At 40.8% G+C, this 20406-nt stretch overlaps 1 protein-coding gene across 3 annotated transcripts in view; it reads right to left on the reverse strand.

Annotated features, from left to right (window-relative positions):
* RPAP1 (RNA polymerase II associated protein 1) overlaps positions 1-20406 on the reverse strand; it is a 38814-nt gene that overhangs the window by 12883 nt on the left and 5525 nt on the right. For all 3 annotated transcript variants that reach the window (XM_066188078.1, XM_066188077.1, XM_066188079.1), the window contains exons 5-16: positions 19472-19652; positions 17280-17450; positions 14270-14476; positions 10682-10797; positions 10169-10267; positions 9607-9708; positions 8621-8788; positions 6152-6334; positions 4316-4450; positions 3961-4140; positions 1845-2002; positions 378-548 (exon numbers count right to left, since the gene is read on the reverse strand). In XM_066188078.1, coding sequence (XP_066044175.1) covers positions 378-548; positions 1845-2002; positions 3961-4140; positions 4316-4450; positions 6152-6334; positions 8621-8788; positions 9607-9708; positions 10169-10267; positions 10682-10797; positions 14270-14476; positions 17280-17450; positions 19472-19652 — 1871 coding nt within the window. The remainder of the gene's footprint in view (positions 1-377; positions 549-1844; positions 2003-3960; positions 4141-4315; positions 4451-6151; positions 6335-8620; positions 8789-9606; positions 9709-10168; positions 10268-10681; positions 10798-14269; positions 14477-17279; positions 17451-19471; positions 19653-20406) is intronic.

A 20406-nucleotide genomic window follows, 5' to 3' on the forward strand; every position in this document is an offset into this window, starting at 1 on the left:
TCACCTTGATTTCTGCAGAGAGGTTTTCTCCAAACCTCAAGACATTTTCTTTCTTTACTCCCAAGAGAAGATCAAAGCACCATCCCAGCTCCTCTCAGCAGGGCATTTGGCTAACAGCGCCCTTTAGGCCACCTAGCTTAATGTAGGCTTTGACTCCTGCCTCTGGCCATGCTAGCAGACATCCAGTTTTCATACCAGACACTACATATGATCTTGTGTCAGAGGGAATACACCCCACTATGCAGGGGCTCACACGTGGGACAGTAAACAACTCAAATGAGGGGGAAAAAAGGTGACAACCAGGTCTCCAAACCAAAGAAAGGGAAGATGGGACGCCAGCTACCGAGATGCACAGAATGGTGACTTAGACAGCCTACCTGCTCAACTCGGCCTGCAGCTCTGCCGTGTATCCTGCTGTCTGTGTCACATGTGTCAACAGAGTAACCACTGCTGCAGCTCGCTGCACAGACAACTCAACCACAGGGCTCTTCTCGCTGAGCAACTTGGGCAGGGACTGCAGTATCCTCACCAGCACAGGGTACAGATCACTGTAGTATGAATTACAGAATAGATATCATTGGAAAGGAGCTCTGGAGATCACTTGTACTTCAATTCCCTGTTCAGCAAGAGCAAGATTGCACAGGGACGTGTCCAGTCAGATTTTGAATATCCTCAAGAATGGAGAGTTTAGTATCTTGCTGTGCAATAATGCTCCAGTGTTTGATCACCTTTACAGTAAAGTTAGTAAAGATTACAGTAAAAACAATTCAGTGGAATTTCCTGTATTTTCATTTGTGCCCATTGACTCCTCATTTTCTACTGGAAGAATCTGGCTTTATCTTCTTTACACTCCCAAATAGTTTATTTATAAAGATTGCTAAAACGTGATTATGAGAACCATCACCACTACCACAATAACAAAAATAAACTGACACAGAAAAAAAGATGACAAAGAAAGACTACTGCTATTCCAATTTCATCTGAATGGGACCTAACTAATACTCTGCCTCCAAGCACTCTGATTATCTCTTGAAAAAACTACTTTGATTTTATTCTTGCTGGGGAATACTTTTCAGATTCTCAGCCGCACTTACAATCTTGCAACTTTATGGAATTTTCTGCTGTTTCTTTCCTCCACATTATTTACAGTGTTAAAAGAGTATATACAGGTTTTATTCTTTTTCAATCATACATCAGATTGTGCCAAAGAACACAAAATGCTGCTGTGGATGAGAATCTCCCTTCTGAAACTAAATACTGGCCTCCCTTTTACTTCACTTCAGAGCAACTCCATAGCCATCTCTCTTCTTCCAATTAATTCAATGCAATTACAGGAAGAAGGTTTCATGCTTGAGGTAGGTCAGACCTACACCAGGTGCAAACCTTGGCGGTCAAGCACAAGAACTTGTCCTGACCTGGAAGCCAATGTATCGTGCAGTTTGTCTGCACCAGCCTGCTCCACTCAGTGTGGTGACTGCTGCCCACAGAGTGCCCCCAAGCCAAGCAGATTCAGTCCTGGGTGCACTGCAAGCCACGTGTTTTGATGTCATACAAGCACAGATTATTCACCCCTTCAAGGGGAAAAAGATGCAGCCCTAAAAAGTTACGGGGGTGTCCCACTGTAAAGGAGAAACAACAAAATAGTACTGCTTAAACACAGGAGATAGAGAACAACCAGGAAAGGGCAACACACAGCATGAATACCCTCAGAAACTGAGTTTTACTGCAGGAGGCAAGGGGAAGTGAGATAAGACACCCTGCAGAGAACTGAGACTGAGCCTGGAGAGCCCCTTCGGAACAGGATGTCCGTTGCCTCTGCTGTGGCCTCGAGCTCTGAGCTGTACCTGTAGAGGTCGCAGGCCTGCCCGTAGCCAGCAGCCACAGCCCACAGCCGGAAGGCTTCGGTGCTCAGCCTCACGGCTTCCTCCCGCGGCAGCGGCATGTCCAGAGGGGCCTCAGCGACAAAGCGACTTAACCGACTCTTCATTTCAAATTTGTTCAGCTGTAATACAAACCAAGGGAAAAGAAAAGGATGAAGAACAAAAAAGTCAAAGCGATAAGGGGCATCAGCTGCATGTAGCATTACCTCGTTGCTCTGGCAAAGAGCTGCAGATTTCAATTCAGCTCGTTCTGAACTCTTCTTGCACTGCTCAAATCTGCTTTTATTTTCTGCAGTCTTAAGGAGCAGACTACAAAGGATCACTAAATGGTCAATGGCTATTAAGAGAGAAGTACTCCTGGAAGGGATGACATGGGATCCATTCCTAACACAAACCAACTACACCTAAATAATTCCTGATGGAGGTGTGTCAGCCCCATACACACTCCTGTTTTGGATGCTCTCTGCAGCATTTAACTGATTTTTTTTTAAGATATAATTATCCTTCTTTAAATAGTCATAAATACAACTCTCTTAGTCAAGCTTACATGTAAAGATATACTTTGTGAAAAAAGATGTCTACGAAAGTACTGAACTGATGATGACATTCTCTCGGGGAGGTCACACTAGATAGGTTTCAGAAGTTCTACAACCTAAGTCTTTCTATAATTCAGTGTTTATTTTATGCAAACGGTACCTCCTGCCTATTACTTTCATAAGGTTATAGAATTCTGATGCCTTGGAAATGTTCTGAGGTTATTTTGGTATTGAATTAAGCATGACATGACTCATTTGCAGTTCTCCAGAAATAATTTTTATCCTCCCCTACATCTGGGTATTTTTACTTAACCATAAAAAAGAGCTTCTCTTTCCTTCTCCCACACATACAAAAGCTTCTATGTGCTCTGTCTAAACAAATGAGGCAACAATGTCTTTTTCACAGCACAAGGACATATTATAGGTAATTTAAATTTCAAAAGCTTTAGAGGCATCTTGTAGGGAAATCAATGCACACCAGCAAGAAAGCAAAGGAGGTGATGAGTCAAAACTATAAATTCTGACACCTCTCCTACAGAACAGAGGACAAAGTCAAATTTGTTTCCAGGAGGAAGATGGAAGAACTTTGTTGTTAGCTAAAATAAATTCCTACATTGATGGTTTTGGTTTAATTTTTTATTATCTTCCACTCCCACATTTAGGTGCATGTAACAGAACATACGAGAGTGTAACAGTAGCAAAGCCTGAGTGTCAGGAACCTTCTAAGCAGTTTTTACATGCCTCGAAATACCTGGAGTACACAAAGCCTGAAGTAGAAAAATATCTGAATTTTACTCTGTTATGTTCCTAGTACCATTTACAGTCTTTAAATATCCCACTATCCATCATTATTCTCTATATTTTACAGCACAGGCTGGTGTTCTGTTGACAGTAGAAATTTCCAGGGTAGCAATTTGTTAGGTGCTATTAAACAGCCTAAGAAGTGCTCTTTGCACGGTAATGGGTGCTGCTCTTGATAGATTTCATGTATTTATAGTACCAGCATGACAACCTATATGAGGGAATGCAATTATCTCTGAAGTCGAAAACCTGTCCAGAAGTTAAGAGGAGTTGAAAACTCTAATGAATTATCACAGTGTAATTAAGACAAATCAATGGCAGAAAAGTTCAACCAGGGTTGTAAAACACAAGGATAGTGAATATGTCTCTGGTTTATAGAGTCTTATGCTGCCTATCCCTGAAACATGGGAGTGTACAGGGCATCACACATGAATGCAAGCTCTAAACATCTGTTCCTGGTCAGTATCACCCTGCTTCACTCTGTGACTTTCACATGAGTGCACTACACAAACCATAAAAAAGCAGAGTAAAGCTCGAGACAGCTCATCTACCATTGTGCAGGAGAAGCATCATTATTATGATGCTGTCAACAATTCCTTCAAAACACACTAATGCACTTTCCTCACCCTGGTTTCTTCAGCTACAGCTCACAGCCACCTCCAATTAGCTTTCTTTATTTAGGAAGTAAGGCATAGAGAACAAAGGCATTTGCAATCAGAAAAGCTCTTCCAGGAACCACTCACCAGCCTGGCTGTTGCATTTCGGCCTCCAGATGCCAACACCCTGATGAACTTCATAGCACTAGCACAAGCAACTCCATGGAGACTGGTAAGTAAAAACCCTGGTTCAGCCACTTTGGGATCCCATTGAGTAGGGAGAAATTCCCTGACAATGGTCTCAATCAATCGAGGACAGTCAAGCAACTGCAGAGAAATAGCAGGGAGCACAAATAACTAAAGGTACGCAGTCAGGCAAACAAGCAGAAGACATGCAAAACAGACAAGTTTGTCTGATCTTGCTGTAACTTCACCTGATCTTTCTTCCCTCTTCCCAACCTTTCTCTGTCGTTCCCAAGCTCTTATACAATGGGAGATTTACCTGGCTGCATGCTTCAGAGGAGTGCCTTGCTATATGGGTGAGGATGTGCAGTACATCCAGGACTACTGTTGGAACAGGTCTCACCACCTCTAGGATGTATCTCAGCCGGTGCTGGATCTTTGTCTTCAAAAGTCCCTGAAAGGTGTTTAAAAAAAAAAAAATTAAAAATCTGTTAGGGTCTAAACAAGTGCTCTCTTCAGTTCCTGGAAGCCAAAAGGAGACTACATCTTGTTCAGACACTGTTGCAAATTTAGCAGTCATGAAACAAGTAAGTTTCTGTGTATTTGCAAGTATGCTGGCAAATGAGAAAGAGTTATCTGAACAGAGCAGAAACAACTTTAGTTCTATTCTGAATCAGACTTCTGAAGGGGTTTGGATACTTGCGTTTTCCAGGGTATAAAACTCTAAGTGACAGGGAAATAACCCTCCATACAAAAGACTTAAAACCTACTGCTGGTGAAGAAGGTTCTTGAGGACCTTGAATAATTTTGGCTAGACACCACCTCCAGCTAATGCAGCACTCTGTCACATCAGAGAAAGTTAACAGAAACAGAGAACAGACAAATTCCTATTTTGCAGTAAGAAAAGAGATGTATATGGATGATGCGATTTTTTTAATGATCAGTGGCGGTGCCAGGAAACAAATCATCAGTTTACGTAACAGTGTGATGTATTCCTGGTTCTGAGAAAAGGTAAATCCTCAATAGCTGAATTCATATTACTGATACTTCTAAAAAATTGCAGCCAAGCAAGTTGTAGAACTAGGCCTGACCAAGCTGAGCAGCTAGTTTAAATATTCCTTTTTCAACTGTGTGGAACAACTGGGTAACAAACTTGTAATAAGCAAGTGTGAAATGGAACCACACAGCAATGGGAACAGAGGGGAATTTCATCACAAATACATTCTGAGTTCAGGCCACACAGACCAAGCTGAATTACACTGAACCATGACAGTTTACAGAATCACAAACAGACCTCCTGTCTATCTACCACTGTTTTCTACGTTTTTTAAATAGTGCCACACACCTAGCAGAACACATCTGAAATCATGAAGCCTCTAAACAAGACCAAATGCCCAAGTACAGTAATTGATTCACCTAATGATGCTTTTAGACCAAGTGCTGTTTAAACACAAACTCAAGGACAAAGTGATGTGATCACAGGTTTTAATGATTGCAGTGGGCAAGAGGGGTGCATCGGCTCCACCAAGGCTGAGCCTGAGATAAAGTTTGCTATTTTGAGATCTCATATCAAAAATACAGGATTAGGTTTAAAATGCTGGAGGAATTCCTTCTGAATGCTGTAAAAATCTTAATCTGAGAAATGCAAGCATAACATTTGGGGAAATGGTAAATAGCCACCTTATGTCAAACAAAAAAAAAGAGTATCACTGTACAAATCTACTAGTTCTTAACCATCTAGCTATAATATTCTTGTTTAACTTAAAAAAAAGGCATATGGACATTTTAATAATGGTTGGAACCTTTCCATTTTTAATTCAAGTAAGTAAGCCTGAAAGTCATGTCTGTATGCAGTCTTTGAGAAAGTCTTATCAGGTCATCAGTCTGTTTGCTGCTGAATTCCCTAGAGGAAGTTAAGAGATATTAATGATACTGAAATCACACAAGTCGAGTCTCAACGTTTTTAGAGACCAATAAAATTATCCTTCTGGTAATATATGACAGACACAACAACAAACAGCCAGGAAAGATTTTGAATTCTTGTTCAGAATATTCTCGTCCAGCATACACAGGAGGGTGGATGTTTAAACAGCACACACAACACTGTGCTGAGCCTATTTTCCTAAAAAGACTCTGTGTCTAAGTTTGTGATTACCTTCACAACATCATATCGTGCCACATCTGGGTCTGGCTTGTTTTCATCCTTTAATTTTCTATCTTGAGATTTCTCTGTTCCATTTAACTCTTCCTCTTCCTCCTCTTCTTCCTCCTCATTGTTAGGGACAAAGGGGAATGCAGCCATCCCTTGGTACCATGAGAAAGTCCAATCGAGATATTTCTGTAAGGAGAGTTAAAGCACATAGAATAAAATTCTCGTAAAGACAGAAAGACAAAGACAAAAACTTTTTTGGGATGCTTTTAAATATGGAATGCTTTATTGATTCCTATATAATCCCAAGAAAACATGAAGACAATAAAAGCTATTCTAAACATATACAAGTATAATTCAATGCTTTTCCAGAGAAATTATTTTGGCCTGACACACACACAGACTTGGAAAAACCATTAAAAAGAATTACTGTGGTGTGAATTAAATTTACTACACAGCTAACAGAAATTTAGTTTAACTGGAAAAAAAAATAGGATTACAGATAAGTAAATAAGTAAATAAATAAAACAACCACCAAGGCTCTAGGCATTAAATGGAAATTTGATATTTATTGGCTTCCTATTTTTGGACCTGTGTGGAACTTAGGTCACAAATAGCACAGAAAGATCATGCAAAAATTGATACGATAAACTAAAGACTGCTTGGTCTATTTGTTCATGTTTGCTTCACTTTTGTTTGAACATCCCTCAGCTTAAGTGAATAGAAAAACCACTATTTTTGTTCACAGCTGATCACACTGTCATGTACTCTCAAGTCCTTGGGCAATAGCCCAACTAGGGTAATAGTTTCAATTCTTCAGAGAGGGCACTGCTCCCATAACAGACCTTCTTTCCCCAAAATGTTTTGGAATATGAAAGACAGCCAAATCAAATGCTTGCACTGCCTAATAACTGCTAAAATTTTCCATTTCCTGCACCCACAATCAGAAACAAACACCACATTAGTCAGAAAAGTAGTGGTAGACTTCAATTGCCAAGTTCCAAGGAAGCACAAGCTACTATCAGACATTAAAAAAAACCTAATGCAATACAAACTAAAGATGGTGAGTGAATGGCATGGTCAGAAGAGGCCTGACTTGAGTGGATGAAGCCATGAGTCCATCCGGAATACAGAGCTTGGGACTATAGTCTTCCTTCCACCAAGAGGAGGAAAAGCATTAAGACAAGGTATCTGGGTCATCAAAGGAAATGAAAAGAAAGTTGCTTCCTTCCCATAGTCATTGAAGGACAAACGAAACCTTCAAACAGCATGACTTTTATGTGTGCTGATCTTCTGTGCTTGTAGTGCGGATAAATCCTATTTGCCTCACAAATCCTGGAGCAGAAGGCCAGGCTTCCAACCCTGTCCCCTTCTCAGAGACCTTTTGAAATTCAGTAACACGAGACTCTGGGAAGGACTCTGGGTTAGAAAATACACTGACACAGCATTCACAGTCAGCAATCCCTGCTTACACAAGACATCACACCTTAAGCTTCAATCTGAAAAATCAGAGCGCTGCAGACACTTTAAAAACCAGAGTAACACCAGAAGAGAGAAAAAGCACATTAAGAAGCTGATTCATTGTACTAATTACCTACGATGGGTGGGCAGGACTCATCTAACAGAACTCCATTAGGCTCATATATAGAAAAGTAGCAAAATGTGGAGAAAGCTACCTACTCCTTCATTTCTCTTGCCTCCCACTAGGGAAAGCTCTACAGGCCTGGTGGAAGTTGCAGGTGACTTCTAACCCATCTCTTCTATCACCAGCCCCTTTGCAGTCAAACAGAAAAACACCTTTAAAGGAAGGAATTTGTAACACAGTCTACAGCATGCTCTGCCTATAACAGGCTGCTTCTGTCCAACCAGGAGTACATCTTAATCTGGCTGCTCTAGGCTGCCTAGTAGCCCTGAAAATCTAAAAGAAGTGTCAACCTTCTAACAGGCGAAAAAACATCAATGAGAAAATAAACACATGAACAGGCAAAATTAGGTATGTATCAGTGTTACAAAAACACGTGAGAACAGCAGAAAATGGACAATGAGAGAAAAAGAAAACATCATTATTACAAGGCATAAGAGAAAGAACGGAGAATACTGAATCTGTTATGAAGCAGAAAAACTATTAAATAAAAAAACAACATAAGAGGACATATTAAAAAGATAAATTCTACATATATATTAGTAATGGCCTGATCTAGATTGCAAAGATTTCAAAAGAAGAAGAAACTCAGCAGCATGCACTGAATTTAATCATAGGGCAGAGGTAATTCAAACAGGAGGAAAGAAAGATATCTCTATCTCTCAAACTGGGATAACACACTCCATTGTCTGTCTCAAAGCACAGCAATGACATTCTATCACCATTAAGCTAACACATCCAGTAAACCTTTGTTCAAGCTACTTACCATGTCTCCTCATTCTGATCCCTGTAAGCAGCTCAGCATAAAATCAAACCCTGAATCATTACCTTACCTCATCATCAAGTGACACCAGCAGAGCCCGGAGAGCACCAACAGATGCTGCCATGACATTTTCCACTGCATCATCCAGCGAGAAGCGCAGCAAGAAGAGAAAGCCAGCATCAAGCAGCAGACGCACAACACTGCCCTTCAATGAGGAAGCAAACTCTCCAGCCCTGGCCTGCAAAGTGCCAGACAGAGCCAAGGTTAAGGCTGTCTCATCTCAGCTGGATACATCTCTGGGCTGTCACATCCCAACATTTTGCATCTTTGTCTCTTTCCACTTCTACTGCAAACCTGCTACCTGTGTGGAGGTTATTCTTCCTTTATTTTATCCCCCATTCATTCTATAGAAGAACACAACTTCAACTCCTTAGTGCAAGAAACCGTTCTTTCTAAAGTCTGCACTCATCTTTTGACTTTATCCTGTTCTGTCCCATCACCCTTCTCAAAACCACCACGTCTCTTGTTCTCTGTTCCAGGGCCATTAGGGGGAATGTTAGCACTTCCCCCAAAAGTTAGGTGGAAATGTGCACTAAAGTATTCATTTTGCTTTCTCCTCTTGGCACACTGCACTATGAGTAGGCTTAGCTCTTTCCCACCTCCTACAGAAAATGCACATCAGGAAGCTGGCTCAGACAACAGGAGTGAAAGGGTCAATGCCAAGAATAGGTTTGTCACAAAAGTAACACTAAAATCAACTTGCATCCAAATTAACAAGAGAACTGAAATTGCACCACTGCCACTGAACAGCACTTGAAACAACCTGTTGGAAGAACAGTACTCTGGAACCATCCAGAGAAATCTGCATCTCAGTTTGTTATATCCCAACACTTAGATAATCTGACAGCAAGGATCCTCAGTGAAAGAGAATGCCCTGTTGGTGACTTTGCTCATCTTCACTAAACAGCAGAAAACAAACAACTAGTACCAGAGAATCTGGGCCCTGATCCACCAGAAACTTGAATTATGGGGGAGAAATTCATTAAAGTGACTTACCCTTTGAACAATACGACCTAAGACCTGTAGAGCCAGTGTCCTCTGTTGTGTAACTTGGCTGCGAGACAGATGAAAGAGCTCTTGCAGAGAATAACCAGCTCTCTAAATGGCAGGGGAAACAAAACAAAGAAACCAAAAAACACCCTCAGCTACAGCTAAAAACAGGCCCCTTAAAATAAGATTACCTGTAACATACTGTGTTACAGAAGATAAACTGCAAGCCAATGCTGTTTGCCACTTTGTGGCAATTGCAGAAGAGATTCTAATCTTAGATGTCACAGGAGAAAATTGAACTTCTTAGGCAAAGGAAGTATGTGCACCTTTTTCCAACACCACAGAATTTTAACAGCATTAAAGAGAAAAGCCATCAACAATTTTCTGGAAGTAATGCAGTTCATGCATGCAGACACAATTTACCTTCAGGAGTTTGTTTCTAAAGAAAAATTACTGTACTTTTTAAAGGGTTTTTTGCCACTAAAAGCTTGACAAAAAAGGAATCCACCAAATCAAACACAGGAAACAGAAACGTGTGTACCTTTTCTATTATATTACACCCACCTACCTCTGCCTCTTCTCCATGGTGGTGCAAGCCTAGATGTGTTGGCAAATCAGCATCTGCGGGAATCAATTCTCCTTTTAAACTGAATCGAGCTTGCATTCCCTACAGCAAAAGGGTGGAGGGACAAAACTATTATTTCTATTGCTGTCCACTCAAACCATCTCTTAAAATAACGCTTTTTACATCACCTGCTGGAAGATGACAGTTTAAAAACTCCTCAGGCCTCAACTTCTTTAAAAAACCCAACCTCATATCTTTCCTTTTTTCTCAGTTTTACACCTGTTTCATCCCAGATTACAATGCCTAGACTCTCACTTCCTAGCTCTCTTGAGTGCTACAGATTGAACTGATCCTCTACCATCCCATCCTGTGAAAGACGGTCAGGAATCTTTCAACCTGATGAAATCCCACAGACTGAGTAGCCAGAGGACTCATTTTTGAAGCCTTCAAAACTGTTACTGCTGAGAAGCATGATCCAGACACAAACATGCAAAGTATCAGCTTCTGCTTTGAAACCTTTTTGGTTTTCTTCTGCCGAGGTGAGGGCAAATCTTTCATCCATTCCAGCTTCTCAAACTCCACATTGTCCATGTGAACCCACTCCTTCCTGGGCTTCACAGGCAGATCATCATCTATGTATGGGGAGAAAGAAATGTCAGTCTTACTTTCCAAGGCAGCAATGAAGGAAATACTATTCCTTCTTTGCCAAGCTGCTTGGATTAAAGACTGTATTAAATAGAAGATTATGTAAAATAAAAAGAAAACAATTTTCAAACTGACTGTTGTCTGATGCATAAACATCAAAGGTTTAAAGCTATTTTCATCTTTCATGAGAGCAAGAAGAGGAAGTAAACAGCACTGTAATGAAATTCAGACAAGCCTAATTTAGGAGAAGTTGAACAGAAGTCAGGACACAAGTAAGGCAAAATTATCAGAACCAGTGAAGAAAAAATAATATCAGCCCTACTTTTGACAAAGCAAGCCAATATCCATGGAAGAGAGTATTAGGGGGCACACGAAATTGAAAAGTATTAATGCAGCGTACCAGCAAATCATCGGAACCCAGTAAGATTTTAGCCCAGATACACTAAAGGCAGCACAATATTTGCGCTTTGGTTGCATTTGTGATGCTGCTCTTCAGTATCCCTCCCTAAAGGCTTGAGGAGATCAGCTTGGGAAAAAAAATCAAAAAGGCTGAAAATTTGCACAGCTTTCCAGAGACAGCTCAGTGGGGAAACTGGACAGTTGAACAAGAATTTCAAAGGTGCAAGTACTCAAGGAAGAAATTTCCAATTTAACTTTATAAAGAGCTTTGAGTACAAGAATTTGAGAAACAAGATATTTGTGCCTGATATCACAAGAGTTGTCCTAGGAAAGAGACAGCTGAGCATGTGGAAGAATCTCTCAAGTAAAGAGACTGGAGATACATAACCAGGAAAGGTAAGGTTTTGCTACTAGGATACTACCCCAAACTAGAATGAGATGAGCCAAGAAGTCTTTGCTATCTCAAAAGAAGGCACATGTAAGGACAGTAACAGGCAGTCTAAGGGCATGGAAAGCATAAGCGTCACTCCTGCTGGAGCAGCCCAGAACTCATCTGCATTGCAGCTATTAATCCCAGTACTCCAGTCTTCTCCTGCAAGGAACGACGAGTGCCACTGTGATGCTCTTCTTTCATCTGATCTTTTCCTGCTGGTAACTGGCCTGAAACCCAACCTTTTACTTTCTTCCAATTAGCAGATAAACTTTCAAGAAGGGCATTCATCCCCTCCAGAATGAAGCTTCACCCTTATGATCAATGTGGTGTTGAATGAGGCAAGGAACCAAGCACAGTTATCTTGCTCAGCCAGAAAGCTGTTCTGCAGAATTTCAGCCAAAGGCTCAGCATGCATTTTAACTGAAGCAAAGGAAAAAGCATCTGAAATGTACGAAAGTGGAATGTTTGTGGGTGGTAGATGCAACATGAGAGGAAATAAAATCAGCAGAAAAACAAAATATATCGACATTTTTAATTTAACAAAATGTTTTCTCCATTAATCACTAAATTGACAGGGTTGAGCTAATCATTCTATTAGTAAGATTATGCATGTTAGTAGCAGCCCTGAGTACAATGATCTTGTCAACAAGAAAAGATGGATATATATTTCAAGGCATCACCAGACTGTTACTGAGAAACCCCTTTACATAAGCACAAGCTGGCAGTGTGAATGCAACACTTGTACTGAACTTTTCCAGACTTGGGTTACGTTAAAGGCTGCCACTCAACCGCTCCACTTTTTGCTTTGCTTCCCATTTTCTCTCAGTGACAGAATTGGCTTTTCCATTTGATAAGGTTACAAGTTTCTGGATAAAGGTTTCACTATCTCATTCCTAATAAACACCAGCCTTTTAATGTCATTAGAGAGGCAGGTTTGACCCTTGAGCAATCTTATTGCTTTATGTCATCACCGGAAATTCAGCATGACCATTTCTGCTGGGCTATTGACAATGCATTTACTTCTGAGTATAAACAGATGCTATAATACCAACAATAAGTGCTAATGGCAAATTAATTTTTGCATCTCCTATTGGCCAAGATGGGCTGCAGTCATAAACTAAAGTACTGGAAAAGCTTCCCTTGCTTTTTTAACTGTGTTTCAGCTCACCCTTTGTTGTTTCAAACATACTGGGAAAACTCTTTTTTCTGTCCTCTTTTTTCTGAGGAGGCAAAAAATGTCAGCACACAATGTTTTAAACTGAGCTATTCCCAAGAGCATTGCTATTATTACCATTACAGGCTGAACAACATGCTTCTATTGCTCTCAGGAGATGAAAACATGTCACTTGACCTGGCGCTACTTGCGCACTCAGTCATTCTGGGACTAAAAAGAACTAAAAATAGTCCCTTTGATTAAGATGGATTTGTGGAAAAAGTAAAACTTGTGGAGAAACTGCAAAAGGACTGTTCAGTGAAGTGTGTTCCTCAAAAGGAGGCTGAGCTTTACTTCTCCTGCACATGTACACACACACATATACACTGACAGACTCATCCCTCTCAGCAAGAAAATGGTAAATGCTGGTTATCTCTTGTAAACATCAAGCTGAAATCCCAAAGTGATTCAGAGACTTCTTTAATCAGTCTGCAGGTTACGCTGGAATACAAAGGATGCATTAGGAGAGGATCAAGAGATGAAGAAGGGCAAAATTGACATGAAATTGTGGGACAAGTATGTTAGGAACAAAAGTGTGAGGAAAATGACAACAGAGGCTTAAAAATCACAACAGAGAAAAAGAAATTGCTAAAGAAAAAAATGCAGTGAGGAAAGCAACAATAAGAGCAGAAGTCTAAGGAGAACTCTTCCTTTCTCTGCCATGAGAATGTATGGGGTTCTTCCTAGCTACTGGAGATACAGCAGCTTTCTCCTCATACAGGCATATACTGAGCATTAAAGGATTCTGTCATAAGAGGCAATAGCCCTGTAGCACTCCACAAAAAGAAGGATATTCTATACCTTAATACTTCCCCCTACATCCATAGCACAAAGAAAATAACTGTATCTTGTGAAAATCACTGGGTGGCTTCTGAGATACAAGACACAGAGTGGGGCCATCAGGAGCAGCGTCACTAAGACATAAATGCTCTATGTGAGCAATTTCCCTGAATGAGAGTGATTGTCATCCCTGTGCTGTCCTGTGAACAAATTGTTAGCCCTTACCCACCCAACACTCTCTTGCCCCCAGCCATTTAAAAGAAATTATTCAGGTACCAGCTGAATCTCACTACTACGCTCTTCTGTTTCCTTGTTCACATGACTGAACAGAACAGAAATGATGCCTAGTTTAACACACATTTTCCCTTCAGAGACCTTAGAAAAAATTTCAAAAAGCAAGACCTCCAACTGAACAGATCACTTCCATTACATAGTGTACCACCTTTCTCATCTGTGGAGCCCATGTAGAGATGTTCTTTTTTGAACCCAAAATACATATTTTTAAAATATCATGATAAAATTCAGATTTGGACCACTACAAAGTAGCACGACAATCCAATGTAGATTGATGCAAACATCATACAAATCTTGTATTTCTGTTCAGAAAATTAACAATATGCACTTTGTTTCTTACCCGTGATTTCTACCTTCATATTTTCTTCCTTCCTTACATGTTCTTCCAGACCTGACTCCTGCATGGAAAGAGATGATCTCACACCATGCTGAGCCACAGGCAGAGATTCCACAAACTCCTCCCGTCTGTTCAATTCCATTTTTAATTCCTTTTTCTGGCCTTCATTGTTACCACGGTGTGATTTCAAGAAAGCAACTAAACTGGGATCTGCAAGTATTGACAAAGAGACAGACAGAGACATGACAGAAAGTCTCAAAATATTTCATATGCCTATAGCTCCTGCTATTTATATTTCAGTCTTTTCTACATGTCCTCTTTCTCTTACCAGCTGTCACTTCTCTTCAAACTGAGGCACTCCACTGCTTTACGACCTCTTAGGCACACTAAGTGGGAGTAACTGACTGGTGAGCAGACACCAGAGACAGAACTGACAAATGTCTTTCAGGGTAAAGCAACCACAAAAATTCCATTTTCCCAGCTTACAAATAAAAATAATTGCTTCTTTTCTCCTCACTGCCACTCGAATGGGACATCTAATCAAGACTATTAACTGTGGAGAGAACTCTTGTCTGTGGTCCCTGCCTGTGAACCACTCAGTGGCATCAATCTGAACACTAGAAGAATACACAGGACAGACACCACAAAAAGAATTACCTGATCTTTACTGAATTGCAGTAGAACTGCAAGTCATAGCTCAGGTACTATGTTACAAGGTGACCTTTCTTTTGAACTGACTCCCCCTTCCAATTATGGTCTGGCAACACCCAGTAAAAAGACACAGCCATTCTCTTCACGCTTTGAAAAGAAACGTTTGGGAGGTAGATGTATTTTGAAGGATAGATAATGTTCATACGGCTCTAGGATCATCATTTTACTTTCAGATGTGCTACAGATATCCCACATCATTTTGGATGGAGTGTGCTGTCTCTGAATAGTCTTCTCTAGAAGATGGTGTTGGGATGCTTATGCCAGAGGCGAACAGTGAGAGATTCTGCATTGTGCCTCAACAAGGTACACAAATGCTCCAGTAAGCAGTGTCAGAGATACATAAAGTACAACAGAACACCTACAACAGTTATTTATTCTTTGGAGGACAAAGGACAAGCAGTTGAGAAATACTCTGTACCTGAGATAAGTCATCTCAAAAATGACTCCCATGTCTCTGAAACATCTAACCCACACTCATGATGGCTGCACATTCTCCTCAATGATGCAGTTTAAACCATTTTTGGTGAAGGACAGGCATTCAGCCCAGTCTCATTAAAGTATTCCTATTTTTTCTCAATGCAAGCAGAGTTCTCACTTTCTTACACTTCACTGTGCACAAGAAGGAAGTACTGTATTCATTATTTCATCATTTCACACAGTGATAAAAAAGTGACTGATGTCAATCTGAGCATAGCATGCCACAAACTAAGCCTACTTCTGTCCAGAGTCTCCATGAACAAAACCAGCACAGTACCAATAATAAGACACTGCCCAGCACAGAACTGTGTACTCATTCTCATACTTCACACCATGGAATACCATCTGCTTCATAACTAAGAATTCAGGGACTGGACAGCATTTAAGACACACAAATCATTCACACTCTCAAATATAGAAAAAAAAGTCTCCTTAACTCACAACTCTGTGCCTGTCCAGTTCCTAAATCCACCTATAAGTCAGCAATTTAGTTTAGGAGTCACTTCATCATGTTTAATTCTCTACCCATAGATATTCTGCGAAATCCAAAATTACTCCCAGTTTCTTTAAGGCTTCAAAAGACTAAAACATCTACAATTGCAATCTACAAGGCATATAAAAATACATTGCTTCAGAAAACATTGTTCAAAAATACTTAAAATACATCCCACCCTTTTTAAACTCCTTAAGTATTCACTTCACTTATATCCCAAAGGACACAGTGGTGGGGACAAGGAGCAAAGATCGCAAATCACTCACCAGAAGCAAGTCAGTAATCAGGGCATTTTTCATATATGTGCCATTGTTATAAGTAGTGAAGCCAAATAAAATACTTGGGTCTCTGAATGAAGGATGTACCTAAACAATCTGGCTGCAATTATTTTGTGCAGTTCCTTTTCCACCTTTCCAGTTATACCCACGTTGTTTGCAATGAAGTCAAGATAATTAACATGATCTTTAAGTTGAACCCACAAGAGACTTAAGCATCTAAAATGCCACTCACATCTAAATTCGATGCTAGAAGACCTGAAATCATGAGCATTTAAAAAATCCTTGTCTGCCACCTACATCTGTACATCTGCTCTTCCTGAGCATATAAAGTCACCAAATCAACGCCAACAAGGGTTTCAGTGTCCCAGATCACACAAAGTTTTATCAAGCATACCACATTCAGTGTTCTCCTCTACCTTGTCATCAGCTGACAGTGATAGACATTCCCAGAGCACCACTGTGGACAGGGCTCCAAACCAGAGACCAGAACCCTGCCAGAATATGCCTGTACCCAACAGCCTGATAATTAAAACACTTTCAAAAAGTCAAGACTAATTGCAAGTTTTTCTGCTCTACAAGGATAGGTTTGAACTGAAATCTCCCACATGCCCATATGTTCTCCTTATCCGGGTACCGACAGTTCTGGCCTAAGTTTTAGGTATTCAGGAAGGGAAGATCAAGGGTTCTCTCTCACCTCAGCATTGCTATGACACTGCTTTCTTATCAGCTTCAGAGAATTACATTTTAGGACCTTAAACATTTATGTGCAACCATGTATTTAGAGTGCAAGGCAATGAAGTGCACGAATCATCTTAAACCACAGCAGAAAGACAAACCAAACCAACCCTCACTGAAAAATAAACACTCTTTAATTTCTTCACACTTAGCTCTTACTCATAAGCTACTGACATGACATGGAAGCAAGATTTTCCACATATGGAATGAGCAGGAATTCCAAGTTGCCATCATTTATCTGAGAATCTGTTAAGACTTCAGGACACCTACACATTCAATAATTGCCTCAACTCTAGAGATGACCCTGGGAAGCACATACCCAGCTGAGCCAGAAGCCTTGCTTGCTCCTGCAGGATCTCTTCCTCAGACATGGACTGCAGCTTCTCCAAATTCTCTCTGTGAATAGCCTGAACCTCCTGCTCACTCTTTAGGCTTCCAAGACCCTCTCCCGTTATGAGACAAGGATGCTGAGAGGTCAAAAAGTCACCACCTAAAAGAGCAGCAGAGAAAGCAGTTAGTGATCTGTGTCTACAGCATCATCAGTCAATCTCAATTCTGTCATTAACAGGCTTGCACAACTTCTCCTTTTTTTCCCTTTCTTTTACCTTGGTAGTAAAGTTAGGATAGGAGTAAAGAAGTTTAGTTTAGCTTCAAACAAAACTAAAACATTTGTGCTTTCATTCCATGTCACAACAAACATGTTGACATCATTTCCAGCTTGTTTCTTTGGAGCTTGAGAAGGTATGGTAGGGGAAAGGAATTATGTTTCTTTAAAGCAAAGTAACAGCACAAAAAGGCAAATTGGAGCATGATTCACAACTGATGCATCAGAACATTCTTGCAATCTAGAATACTAGATTCTTTCTCTGCCCAAGAATGCCTGAACCCACATTCATATGTCAGCTGAACCATGACCTAGTAAGTATCTGCTGAATAAGACAGATAATTAGATTAGGTAAACCAGCTCTCAGAGGGATACAGGATCAATTTTCAACACAGGCATGTTCACTTCTAACAATGTCCTGCACTCATCTTCAAGGGTTAAACATATTAGAAGTTACAAGTGGCATTCTTCCTACTCTGAAGAAAACTGAGTCTCCTTTATCATCTGATCTAAATGCATTTCAAATGCTCATTTCATTTAACCATAGCATCGGGTAACATGCTCCTTTGGTCGTTGTGAGACCCTCTAGCTCTCTGTGACCTGCTACACAAGGACCTGACTTGGCGACTTTACTGTTTATGTTTTATTCATATGCCCCATATACTGACTTGGACCATCCCTATGCCCCTAAACCAGCCAGCCCTGACAGCATCAAATCCCTGTTCAAACAGCAGCAATGACTCCCAACATAACAGCAGGAAGATTTGATGCCATTTCCACAGTTGTTATGCACACTGAGCGCAAAAGCTTCAGTAAGTTTCCCACCACCAGCAATTAAACTAAGGGTTACAATGGACAAACACGTTGTTACTACAAGAAATTAAGCTCCCCCTCTTCTCTTGCTTCTAGTGATCCTGCCACAACAGTCTGGCTGAAAAGGCCAAGCCATTTTGTAATCTCTCTGTCATGCTATTACATTTTAGAAGCATTCATGTTCCAGAGAACGACAGCTATAAGGCTGCTCTATTTCCCTTTCAGCTTTCTCAGACAGAATTATACTTGTCCAATTGCAATAGGACATACAGTAAGCACAGTATAGTGACCTGGATGGTGGTTTTGTGCACACAAAGCACAGTATACCTGGCAGTTCTCTTACCAATTCTCTAGCAGGGGGCAGGGCTAACACAAACCTTAGCCAAATGGTGATAATCTTCAAATGACATCTGGACTCTATTTCAATAGAGGGACAGGTTGGTCCTAAGCAAACTGGACTGTCCCAGACAACACAAATGAAAAAAAGCCTGGAGACACTGGTAACAGCTGAAGCGGCTTCATCTTTCCTTGTCACGTTGCTGTCAGACAAGTAACTGCTAGAGGTGGCACTGACTCATCAGCACTGCCTCACAGCACTCCTTATGGAGCAAAGCCACAGTCTCATGGCAGCAGATCTGGTGATGGAAAACTGAGCTTTCAAACATTTCAGTGGGAGTGACAACCTACATCACAGTGGTCTCAAATGCTTTCAGAAACACAGAACCACCCTCTTCCTAAAATTGTGGAAATCAGTAATGAAACAAGAAAAACTTTACATATAACAAACAGAAAGGAAAAGGAGAACAAGAACCTTGGAAAATAAATCTGCTTCCCTGTGTGAAGCAAAAAAGAAACCAGTGAGAAAGCTAACCCAATTTTTAAAATGCATCTCAGAATTTTCTGCTTAGAATTTTTAGTTTGCATCTCAGACCATTTCAAATTATTGCCACAATAGAAACATTCCAACTGACCTCGAGATTCCTAAACTGAGGACAACAATGCTACCCTAATTTAAAAATAAGGTGCGCTGACATTATAGTTACTAAGGCTATGCAAATACAGTCTGCTGGATAAGCAGAACCTTCTGTACTTACCACCCCTGCTGCTGGGGAGAGGCGCCTCTCCCGCGGATCCCACAGGATCCAAGGCATCTGGAGCAGCTGATCTTACTTGCACGCACTCAGCAGCAGAGGGAGCCGTCGCTGCCTTTTCAGCAGCTCTTTTCGCTGCCATCTTCTGCGCAAAGATGCTTTTTTTTCCAGATCCCAGCTGCACCTGCAAACGGGGAAGCCACGTGTTCATTTTTCTCTCCAGAGTCTCCCTGCAACACCTGCCACTAACAAATGTATAGATCTGATCCTAAAGACACCCTCCGATCAGACTTTGGGACACGATACAGAGGCTGCTGGCCGTCACCTGCCCTTTTCTGTGCACGCGTGACTCTTAACACACAGTTTACTGCTATGACAGAGAGACAAAGACATGGATGTTTTTGGCACCTAGAGAAGGAAGATGATTAATTATAAGTGAATTAAAACAAGGAAAATACACCTAAAATGTCACCAAACAACAGTTCCAGCTTTCCTGCTGTTTGGAAGCTCTGCATATCTGAACACCTTGGATTTCTGAGTATAAGTGGAGCTGTACTTCACTGCGCTCACCACATGCTTGGAACAGGCTTCTTATGAGGTGATTAGTGAGCAGCAGGGAGAAGATATTTACACAGTAAGAAGTGGGCAAGGAGGGCTAAAATAATCCTGGCTAAATTACTGTGTTGCTTGCCTAGGTAATGGAAGGACATGGCTCTGAACAGCCTTGCTCAGGGGATGCACAGGAAATCCAAAGGAGACTAAGCAAAAAATTTCTTGCATGTCCCCAGTCCAGAAAAGAAACTCAAAAGGCAGTCTGAACATTTGATAGCTGCTTTGTGTGCTTCTGCATCAGATACACAAAAACTGGTAGTTTAAAAAGTATTACCCTTGCCTTTCAAAAAAGCTGTCCTTCAAAATAAGCTACCTCCTCAAAGCAA

Source organism: Chamaea fasciata, unplaced genomic scaffold (assembly GCF_029207755.1).
Source record: "Chamaea fasciata isolate MVZ Bird 193981 ecotype frontalis unplaced genomic scaffold, bChaFas1.0.hap1 SCAF_7, whole genome shotgun sequence".
NCBI classification, from domain to species: Eukaryota; Metazoa; Chordata; class Aves; order Passeriformes; family Sylviidae; genus Chamaea; species Chamaea fasciata.